Below are 12,171 nucleotides of genomic sequence, written 5' to 3'. Positions count from 1 at the left end.
TTTTTTAAACTATTTTGCCATCTTTAGGTGTACAGTTCAGTGGCATCAAACACATGCACATTAATGTGTGAATATCACCACCAGACATTCCCAGAACGTTTTTCATCTTCCAAAAATGTCTAATGAGTCTGTGTTCATTAGACAATAACTCCCTATTTAACCCACTCTCCAGTCCTTGGCAACCGCCATTCTACTTCCTGTTTTTATGAATTCAATTACTCCAAGTTCATCATATAAGTGAACTCAGTATCTGGTTTTTGTGACCGTTTTGTTTTACTTAACATGTCTTCGGGGTTCGGCCATGTTGTAGCATGTGCCAAATTTAAAGGCTGAATAATATCCCACTGTATATTTATACCACAGTTTGCTTATCCATTCATCTGTCGATGGGTATTTGAGTTACTTCCATCAACTGGATATGATGAATAATGCTGCTGTGAACATGAGCATAAAAATATCTGAGTCTACTTCCAATTTTGGGTACATACTCAAGTAGAATTTTTTAGTCATGTGATTTAATTTTTTTAAAAAAGGTAAGTTATGTTTTTACTTTTTCTCCTTTATATTAGTTTCTAGGTCCATTGTGGTATGGCTATATGTAATTTAGTCCTTTATGGGGTCTGAATGTTTAAAAAAGAAGAGATTTTCATGTATTTATGTTACAACTGAAGAAATGTATCAGTGTATTGTTTTACTAGCTATGAAGCCTTTCACATATTCTGAATGACAGTTGTGAGATAGGGAAGGAAGGCTATAGTGATTTTAGTAACTCCTTTACCTCCCTCATCTCTTTTACCATGTCAAAGAGCAGAATTAGGGTTATTAGTGACAAGAGCATTTATTTCCATAGATCACATTTCCTGTTGTATTTCTCAGGTGAAGATGTAACAGGTATGGTCTTTGACAGACTTCCATTATGTAACTGATGTCATTACAGGCATTCAAGGATGAAATTTTGACTGTGCTAGTGATTCCTAAATACAATGTATTATGTCAGTGGCTTGCTGGCTGGGTGCCTAAGATTCCCGCAGGATCTCAAACAGTAAAACTAAACAAACAAGCAAGCAAAAAGCTCTCTGGTTTTTCTTATACAAATTCAGATTTATGTCTATGTAGAAAACTCCAATATATGACTGCAGGGTGGAGTGTGATAAAATTGTGGCATCCTTTGGGATGGTCTGCTTTGATATTCTGTCCAAATGAAATCAACTGATGCTTTGTCTTTATAATAATAGGATTATTTAGGTTTTGTTTTCCTAGCACTCATATCTCCTTGGAGATTACTGTTAGAATTTAGTGGGTTTTTTAGACCTTCGTTTACATTGGTAGTGTTTATCTTCTCTCATGAAGGTCTCAGTGTTGTTTTGTGTTTCTTTGTGTTTTTTGTGTTTTTGTTTTTGTTTTTTGTGGGTCTGGAGATGGAACCCAGGGGCATTCAACCTCCAAGCTACACCCCCAGCCCTATTTTTTATTCTTTATTTTGAAACAGGGTCTCACTAAGTTGTGGAGGGCCTCACTAAGTAGCCGAGGCTGTCCAAGAACAGCAATCCTCTGGTCTCAGCCTCCCAAATGTTGGGATTACAAGCGTGGGCCACGACGCCTGGCTTCAGTGTTGTTTTTAAAACGTTGCTTTTTCTAAGCTTACTTACAGGTATTGATTAAAAATAAAAGTCATTTTTAGAAGCATTGTCAATGTCCACAATGGATAATATACAATTATTTTAGCTCTATTTTTCTGTTGATAATATTTTGCATTTCATATGGAAAATTTGAATTTTCCTTGAAAGAGGTTTGAGTTGAAATTTTCTGAGCAATAATATCCATGCTACTCATGGATTCTTGGTAATTGTATATACATCTATTGAATTTTGAGTTCTCAATTCTTTTCTTTAATGAAGTGATATTAGACAAAGATGTTTAAGTTTCCTATGAATTTCTTATTTCATCAATCCCTTTTATTAAATTATTATTCTCAAATTTTCCTTTAAGTTAAATTATTATTCTTAAAATTTCCTTAAAACTTGGACTACTTGCAATTAGATATTGAGCTATTGCAGTAACTGATAACCTTTGCTTGGTCTTCATCTTCATAGATTTCACTTGCTGCTATATTTCATTTCAACTCACAGAATTAAGTATCAGTAGACTGCTTTATTTATGTTTTTTGTTTGTTTGTTTTTGTTTTTTTGTTTTGTTTTTTGTTGTTTTTGCAGTACTGGGGATGGAACCCAGGGGCATTCTAACCTCTGAGCTATACCCCCAGCCCTATTTTTTATTCTTTTATTTTTAAACAGGGTGTCACTGAGTTACAAAGGGCCTCACTAAGTAGCTGAGGCTGTTGGCAAACCATGATCCTCCTGTCTTGGCCTCCCAAATGCTTAAATTACAAGCATGCACCACCACGCCTGGCTAGTAGACTGGTTTGAAATGTTCCATTAATCTTTCTCTTATAAGTACATGAAAAATAAACATACTGGATACAATAGAATTAGGATAGTTATTATACAAATTTTTTAATTTCTCAATATTTAGCTATAACCCTATAAAAATAGTCCAGAGAAACAAAGTTTAGATTTTGTTTAATTTTTTATTTTAACTTATTTCATATAATGATAGGTTGTTTCTTATTAGTGATAAGATATCCTCAAGCTGTCAGGAACTGAAATCTTGCTTCTGAATTGTTCCCTGTCAACTGTGAACTAACTTAAGTTAAATGTCTGGGTTTTTAAATCATCTGATAAGACTTTACATGAAATCTATTAGGATGAGAAGGAAAAATAATAACTGATTTATAGCAAGTATTATAAGTGAAAATTACTGAAATTTTGGGCTAGTACAATCTTTCCTAATAATTTAATCTTCAGGAAATACATTTAGCTTTGATCTCAAATTTGTGAATAGAAGTCATAATATCAGGCCAAATATTCTATCAAGTTTTTATGTAAATTACCTTTAACTTTTAAAATTTCAGGCATGTTTTGTTCAGAAATGATTATCACTACCGTTCTTGGATTCAAAATTTCTTGACTTTTTTCCCCCACACGCAATTACAAAAAAATAAAATCACTGAAAACATTGTGGGTTTGCAAAGCACAAAGCCCCGTTGCTGTCTGCACTGTAGATTGACATTTGACTCGAGTGTGTTGTACATCTTCATCTTCACTTTCAGTCTTCTCCAGCCACAACTGTTACATCGCCTAATTCTACACCAGCTAAAACTATTGACACATCCCCACCGGTTGATTTATTTGCAACTGCCTCGGCCGCTGTCCCAGTCAGGTTAGTTACTGAGTATGCAGTGAACTGTTTATTATTAATATTTTGATCAGGTTTTTGTTTGACTTTTATGTACTTTGCCCAACGATTTCACCTAATGAAATCTAATCCTAGTAACATGACATTTGGGGTTAATTTTGCTGCACAAACATAAGTTCTTGTAGACCTTTACAGTTACTTCAGTTGGTACCTCTTCATTTAAAATTATTAGGAAGACCTAAGCTATAGAAACCTTGGTGCTCACACATTTGAGAAAGGAAATGGAAGTATGATGCACGCACCTTCAGGTTTTTCTGAAACTGGCTGATATAGAAAGTGTCCACCCAAATTAGTTTCTTCTATGGAAGGAACTAGAGAACATTATGTTAAGTGAGATTAGTCAAGCACAGAAAGAGAAGGGGCATATGTTTTCTCTAATATGTTCAAGCTAGGGAGTAGTGGTAATACCAGAGGGACTCCAGATGATGGAGGGGAAATCTCAGCAAAGCTTGAACGGAAGGATAGGAGAGGAAGAAAGCTGAGGTTGTTCAATGGAGGAGCTACATACGAATATGTGTAATAGCATAAATACAACACGATTAACCTGGACACTCTCTATTGGGGGGGGGAAGGGAGGGGGAAGGGCATGAAACACAATGTAAATGTACACCACTCTCAGTATGTTCCACTTATAAAAAAAATGAAAATTAAATTAAAAATAAATAAATAAAACCTTAAAAAATTAGTTTATTCTCATGGGAAATTTGAAAGATATTTTTAAAAGCCTTAAAAAGATCAGCAAATTTAACAGCTATAGGCCATTTAGCTGGAACACACAAAGAACCCAAACTCTAGTGGTAGGAAAAGTTTCTTAGGTTTCCCAGTCAGCTTGCATAGTACCTATATGTCAGAGCAGTTGTGAGCAGAGTGGAGAACAGTGTACATTCTGTAAAATCAGAGCTGCCTAAAATGAACAACCAGTTCACTGTGGCTTCCATATGTAGTACTTCTGGGTCAACTCTTTGATCCTTTTGCCTTGAGAAAATTCTTATCTCATGCTATATATATATAGTACATGTGACTCTGACTATGAATGCCCTGTATGTGGAGGCTTGAAATGTAAGTAGTATACGCATGTTAAGGCGTGCCTTACTCTCTTGAGAGCTACTTCATCAGTTGCTAAAGTGGAAATTCTGATGTATTAGATGTAGGGAAGCCTGAGATTTTGCTTTTTCTAAGCAAAGTCCAGGATGCTGTTAACTTGGAGCCTCCTACACTTTGAATACAAAGTTTAGGCTTTTACTTCTGCCTACCAGGAAGCTCTGAAGAGTATAGCCCCAACCTAGTACGAATAAAAAATGCAGAAGTTATTTTAGGTGACTTTTAAGTTTTCCTTTTACAGGCAAACTTCATAAACTATAATTATTTAGGGAAAAGGGAAATTAGTGATAATTTTTCACTTTAGTATTCTTTGGTTTATAAATTTTTTCTCAAGTCACAAAATTTTATGTACAAAAAAATTTTAGAAAATAGAGAAAAAATAACCTCAAGTTTATGGTTTTGATTGCCCTATAGGACACAACTTATGAATCAAATCCAGCTCACTGCTTTTGTAAATAAAGTTTGATTGAAATAAAGGCACATTAATTTCTTATTGTCTATGTCTTATTTCATTCTATATTGGCAGAGTTGAGTGGTGATACAGACCACCTGTCCCTCAAAGCCTAAAATACCATCTGTTGCTTTACAAAAGTAACCTGGCAACTATAGGTATATGCCATGCTGTTATATTCTCCAAAATATTATTCTTTTATTGGATTTAAAATATCCCAAATCTTTTGTTTTCTGCATACATCTTTGTTTAAAAATAGTTTTTCTAATAAAATTTCAGAATCGGATTTGGGAATTATATTTTTTTTTTCAGTGCATCTAAACCATCGAGTGATCTCCTAGACCTCCAGCCAGACTTCTCTGGCGGAGCAGCAGCAGCTGCCCCAGCCCCACCGCCCACTGCAGGAGGAGCCACGGCCTGGGGAGGTGAGTGGGGCCCACAGGCCTGACCTTTCTCTGTTCTGTTATGCATCTGTTTTTATTTGGGCTAAAATTGTCACATTAACCTCCTGGTTATCCAAAACAGTGTTGGAAACCTGGGCAGAAAATGCTAAGAATGTTATCTACTGGCTGAATATATATTGAGGAAGATACAGAAGAAGCACCTATACTATGGTTTAAACTTTCAAGTAATCATTTAGGTGTTTTAAGAGTTAGAAGAAAGGAAGTCATTTTCTTGGCAATTCTAATATTCTGAATATGTTTAGCAAGTATTTGCTCGAGACCAGGGCTTTAGCATGAGTGGGGCAGCTCCATAGGCAGCATTTCTAATTTGATTTGGTCCAGGATAGTCCCAGGATTCATTTAGGTCTGAATCAGTTTTATTCACGTTGTATTTGACTTCATGCAATTGCAGTGTATTACAGGTTTTTGTGTGCATCAGAAAAAAAAAACCTTATTACACTAATTGAAAAGAATATCTAAACACTTGATTTCTGAGATTTCACGAATCTCAGAAATATCGTTTTTCTAATTATTTGATGAAAAATAGTTAATACTAACATAAACTTAAGGTAATTGCTTCATGATTCTCAGTGATGCATAGTTTTTGAATACCATGGTCTGTTATATTAAGCCATCAGAATAAAATTTTCAAAAACCTTATGACATGATACAACTAGACAAGCAGCACAGGTAAAATTCTTAGTAACTCAATATAAGGAAGCCAGTTAGATGGCATATCTGGTTCAAGGAGTATTTTGAGGAACTTGATTTTTTATAGACATTTGAAAAAGAATGTTAGGATAAGATAGCTATTTCAGCTACAAAACTGTTAATACCCCTAACAGGGCAATAAAAATATGATCTTAAGGTTATCTTTTCTCTAAGACAAAAACTATTGGCATCACTCACAGATAAAGTCCATAACTTAACATATCATTTCAAAATCAGAGTTCTTAACTAATAGTAAATAGCAAAGCCAAATGAAGTTATATTGCCCTAGATAATTAAATAATCCGTGGGTAGACTTGTAACACATTTTATCAGTGTAACATAAATCTGAGCCAATCCTAGTATATGCCTGTAATCTCAGCTAACTCAGGAGGCTGAGGCAGGATGAGTGCAAGTATCAGGCTAGCCAGGGCGATTTAGTCAGACCCAGCCTGAAAATAAAAAATAAAAAGGGTTTGGGATGGAGTTCAGTGGTAAAGTACTACTGGGTTCAATCCCCTGTACCAGAAAAAGAAAGAGAAAAAAATACTAAGAAAAAAAATAAACATTTATAAGTAAATTCTGTTATCTCTTGATATTAATTCTAATTTTGTAACAAAATTATAAAAAGATAACTAGCTCAAAAATAAAATTGCTAACCATAAATATAAATATTTTTAAATGTTGGCTTACTTCCATTTTAACTACCTAAACCTTCTCCTATATTGAAATGTTCAACTCCTAGTGATATATCTATCAATGCTTAAATAAGATTGTTCTTTATACTTCATTTAATTATTAATTTTCAGTTGCTAATGTAAGATATTGCTAAAAGGATTCTTCTTCCGTGCTCCTTTTTATTATGAAGTTCATCTTTTAAATACTTTGATTCAGTTTTCTAACAATTTACTTTTATTTTGATAATGTCTTGCACATTTTTTTATTTAACAAATGTGTCAAATCCATATTCTTAAAATTTTTCAGCCCTAAAATTTATATAAATGACTTTAATAAAACTTTTATCATTTAATATTTCATTTTAATTATGAATTGTTGGGTTATATGAAAACTTTTCCACTTGTACATAAATGTGTTACTTTTTAGTTATTTCATTTGTTTGAATCAGTATGTGTTCATACTTCCTAATGTCTAGTAGAAATTACCAAACTTAGTGACCTTTGAGCCTTTCTTACCCTTGAGAGAGATGCTTTTCTTTATCTAACCTTCCCCACTAGAGGGAGAACTTAAATCAGTATAAAGGCACAGCAGGCTAGCAGGCACCTTGGTTTAGGGTCTGATGGTTACCTTTTAATGATTAGATGAGATTTCTCTCACAAGGCTTAGGGTGAAATACTAATAAGTAAATCTCTAATTTCTAAACAAAATAGTAAAAATTATAAGCCTTAAAAATGGAAATAAATGTCTATAATATGAAATTGAAAAATAATAGTTACCTTCTTGCACTTATCCTATAGATGCCTTGTTTGGTTTAAGACAATGCCAAGTTGTAACAGATGTGTGTTAGCCCACTTGATTAAGAAAAAACAAACTTTCTCAATTTTGTTTGATAACATCAAGCTTCTTCTATTATGAATTTTATCTAGTGAGACAGTAAAATACTAACTTTAAAACTCTATAAACCAGTTTAGACATTCTCATTTAATCATGATGATAATGAAAGGATTTCTCAGTACCATGGCCATTTTAGTTATCTATTAATTTCTCATGAAGATTGTAGGCACTGATAAATATTTCCATTTCAGGAGCCATATTGTAATGGTATTAAAATTACTGTTTTTTCTTACCGGTATAAAGCAATCATATTTGGTGGGGGGGGTGGGGTTGCGTGTCTGGGGATGGAACCCAGAGGCATTTGACCTCCAAGCTACACCCCCTGCCCAATTTTTTATTCTTTATTTTTGAAACAGGGTCTCACTAATTTGTGGAGGGCCTCACTAAATAGCTGAGGCTGTCCGTGAACCGCGATCCTCCAGTCTCAGCCTCCCAAATGCTGGGATTACAAGCGTGCGCCACCACACCCAGCTTAAAGCAACCATATTTTAACAAATGAATCTTTTAGTAAATTTAAATGACACATATTAGCTTTAGCATTTCTGCAGGCTGATAATGAATCCATTTGACTGAAAGAGTACAGAGAATTTTCTAAGTCACTATTTTAGTGTTGTAATAGAAAGAGTATTTTACTTTCTTTATAATAAATTTATATTTCATAAGCACAGATGCATTTGTGTTTGGTGTGTGTCTGCATATCTTAAAGGGAGAAAAAGTTTCTTTTTATAAATAAAGTGAAATTTCTACTTTTTGAAAATATAGAATTAATACTAGGATTTTATTAGATTTGAATTTAATTACCAATATGTATTTGAAAGATAATCAGTATTATGTGATCATATAAGTAATGTTTTATATGAATTTCTAGCTTCAGTATAAGTAGTTTTATGACCCTTATTACTATTTCTTAGTAAAAAAAAATGAGGTACATATCTATAATCTGTTTTATACACATTCATGTGCATGTACACACAGAGATTAATAGAAGCTTTGAAATTTGAAGTCCTATCATGAAAAGTATTATAGTGACTTAAATGTTAGCTATTGTTATAATAAGCTATTATCGAGCATTCGATATGTTCCAGGTATGGGCGATTACTTTAAATTCATTAACATATTTAATCTTCATTCTTTAACCTAAAGAAATCTAGACACATCTCCCTGAAGAATATAGATTTTTTGTTAATATAGTTGTAGCTCTGTTTCCTATGCTACAATGAATGCTTTATAGCAATATCTATAATACCAAAAAAAACCTCTGATTAGATGCTACTTGTAAGTGAATTGAATTCTGCTGCTGTATTTTGTGTGTGTGGAGATTAATCTTTTATTTAAAAAATGGAAGTTTTCAGAATGTTTAATAACTGAGTCTACCATCCTAAATTAAGGATTTCATCTTTTAGAGTGGGATAAATTTTTGGCTAAAACATGGAATAAATAACATAAAATCTAGGAAAATAAGGTTTTGGAGAATAATACTGAGAACCAAATGATTTACCAGTTTCCAGACCTGGCTCTTGTCTCTTCTGCTAAGTCCTGTTATTATGATGGAGGCAGGCTTGTGAGAGCCCCAGCGATACCAGGAAAAGGGAGAGATCAAGTCTACCTGGCTTTTGACAACCACCTCAACTCCTAATTAATATTTTTAAGAGCCATGCACTATTGGTTTGAGGAATTACTCGAAGGATTTTCTGTTTCTCAGGATTTTGGAGCTGGCTACATAACAACAGAAAATACACTACCTTCTGGTCAACCTGGGCTTGTTTTTTGTTTATTTTTAATCTCTTACCTACTATCAAGTGGGCATGGTCTAAAATCTAGAAACTGTTTCTTTTTTCCTTTCCTTTCTTTTCTTTTCTTTTCTTTTTTCTTTTTTTTCTTTCTTTTTTTTTTTTTTTTTTTTTTTTGGTGCTGAGGATTGAACCAGGAGCATAGGAGCATTCTACCTCTGAGCTACATCCCCAGTCCTACTGTATTTTTTATTTTGAAACAGGATCTCACTAAGTTGCTGAGGCTGTCCACAACCTAAGACCCTACTGTCTCGGCCTCCCAAGTGTTGGAATTACAGGCATGCATCACCATGCCTAGGTAGAAGCTGTTTCCAATGTCAGATATTATGTGTGCTACAACTTCCTAGTATTGTTATGAAATATGTAGTTTTGTCTGAAAGAGTCTTTATTTTAGTTTTTAAATTTTAAAATGTATGCCTGACAAATAGCGGGTTTGTGTTGAGTTGGACGGAGGGTATTGTATTTTCCGTAGCGTTAAAAAATGTGATTATTTTCTATAGCAAATTTATGTTCCTCACTCTTTAAAAGTATCTCCTAGAAATTTTGGTTTTCTAAGTTTTCATGTCATTTTTAAACCCTCCCCTAATTAGCTAACTAATGAATTACAATAAAATTTTTATGATTAAAATAAATTTCCAATGGCATTCATGAGTTCAAATATAAACCCTGAGGTATGTCACAAGAATGAGTGTAGAAGAATGTACCCAGACACTGAATTCTTAGCCTGAAGTTATTATATAATTAAGAATAATCCCCTTGGGCTTTTATTTATGATCCTAACTGTATTTTATTGTTGAACGCTAAGAAAGTCAGACCTCAGAAAGGCTGAAAAGTTTTAATGCCTCATAATCCTGCTCATATTCATCTTTAGAATAATTCTCATGTAAGCCAAGCATGGTGTAACTTGTGAGATTCTGTTTCAAAATAAAAAATAAAAAGGGCTGGAGGTGTAGCTTCGAAATAGAATGTCCCTGGGTTCAATTGCAGAACCAAAAAAAAAAACCTCATGTACTGTCATAGAGTGTTTATAAGACTCAGAACTATGTATCCTGTTGAAAACATTTCCTAGTGTGAAACCCATGAAAAATAAAATGGTTTAGGCTATAGTTTCTTTTTTCTAACTCCTAAACTTTCAGTTCTTTGACTATATCTGTTATCTAGAGTCATCATCAAGCCTCACTTATTTTCTGATATTCCATATTTAAGTGACACAGCAAATAAAGAGGATAAATAGGGTTCAACCTTCTACCTTTTCTCCAGAATTAACACTTACGATGTAGTGAAATTAGTCAATGGTAAATCTGGTAGGAAATACATTGACTTTTTCACAGTTGTTTAACCAGACTTAGGGTACATTTTTTAACCTCCCTTCTCCTCAGTTTTCCATCTGTAAAATCGAGGCTTGGTCTAGAGGATCCCCAAGGTCCCTGCGAGACTGAAAGCCCCATGATAGTAGTAGGTAACGCATTTATGTTTTAATTGCCAGTGGCTTAGGAAGACACATCCAGCCACCGTGCCTTTAGTCTGTGCCTCCCCCTGCATGGATATCGGTGTGGTCAAATGTTTCAGCTTTAGTTCTTATTTCTTCATATGCTGCCCCTTGTTGGACTTCGGTAGACCTTTTGGGAGAGGGTGAGTAAAGCTCATTTTTTAACTTTTCTTTCGGGAGATTTCTGTCTCTCACTGACTGTCCTCATTTTGCTCCTTCGGAGTCTGGTTCACCCTCTGCCCTTTCCCGCCTTTCTCTCCTGTTTGCTTTCCATCTCGGGGCGACACAGATTCGTTGGCTGCACTGTCCTCTGCTCCCTCTGAAGCACAGATTTCAGACCCATTCGCGCCAGAGCCCACCCCTCCTACCACAGCCGCCGAAGTCGCCACTGCTTCCGCGACAGCCTCCACCACCACCACTGTGACCGCTGTCACTGCGGACGTGGATCTCTTCGGAGGTTAGTGGGCCACATCGCTGCTCCCTCGCTTCCCTGTGGGGACGGCTAAAATGACCCAGGAGTCACGGTGTTCAGATCCTTTTGCGTTGTATAACAGCATGGCAGAGTGTTGGAGTACTTTTTCAGTGTCCATTCATATATATATTTGTGCTAAATTCATCATCTTTCTCTCTACTTAATTTCGATGCTTTTATAGCCGAGGTTGCAGGACTTTAAGCTCGTCTGATCTTAGTTTTAGGATTTAAGTTCCTGCCAGAACTCTCATCCCCGGCCCTGCCCTGCAGTATGTCTGTGTGAGTGATGCGGACCTCTCTCTCTTATTCGCGTTTGGCTTTTGAGCCAGATTAAAAGCTAGCCCAGCGAATATTTGGGGAATATGAGAGGTCAATCCTGGCTTATTTCTTAACATTTAGGGCAAAATAAAATCGTCTTAAGAATAGTTCAGATTTGGAGGTCTCTAAAGAAAATTTAGGAATATGATTTTTTTTTTTTTTGCAACTTCAGGCTCGTTCTGTCCAAGTAAAATGTTGGATCATCTTGGACTCTGGAATGTTAAGAGAACTTCAGAGGCAGCACTTGACATGTTAATTGAAAACAGGTTTAGGTCAGTCTTTGAAGTGATTGGCTAGAATGGTGCCTCCTGTGTAAACGTAAATTCTAACCCAGTAAAATATCCGAGACTCTGCCAGCGTAAGATGCCTAAACCCGATGAACCATCTGAAGCCGGTTTATTTATATATTCCCATCTGAGCGGATCAGGTGTCCAACCCTAGGGAAGAGCACATGTCAAATACACACATCGAGTGGTGTTATATTCATTATGGTTTTCTGTTTCTTCATTACCA

General features: G+C 35.0%; 1 protein-coding gene across 32 annotated transcripts in view; it reads left to right on the top strand.

The window, feature by feature from the left end:
• SNAP91 (synaptosome associated protein 91) overlaps positions 1-12,171 on the top strand; it is a gene marked incomplete at both ends in the record, with an annotated part of 139,383 nt that overhangs the window by 85,254 nt on the left and 41,958 nt on the right. For 25 of the 32 annotated variants that reach the window (XM_080700437.1, XM_080700431.1, XM_080700429.1 and 22 more), the window contains 4 exons: positions 3,170-3,279; positions 5,180-5,292; positions 10,998-11,012; positions 11,159-11,326. In XM_080700437.1, coding sequence (XP_080556563.1) covers positions 3,170-3,279; positions 5,180-5,292; positions 10,998-11,012; positions 11,159-11,326 — 406 coding nt within the window. The remainder of the gene's footprint in view (positions 1-3,169; positions 3,280-5,179; positions 5,293-10,997; positions 11,013-11,158; positions 11,327-12,171) is intronic. The other 7 variants (XM_080700440.1, XM_080700439.1, XM_080700435.1 and 4 more) reach the window with 2 other exon arrangements.

This window comes from Muscardinus avellanarius (assembly GCF_963383645.1).
Source record: "Muscardinus avellanarius genome assembly, chromosome: 8".
NCBI classification, from domain to species: Eukaryota; Metazoa; Chordata; class Mammalia; order Rodentia; family Gliridae; genus Muscardinus; species Muscardinus avellanarius.
This window is presented reverse-complemented; position numbering and strand designations above follow the sequence as displayed.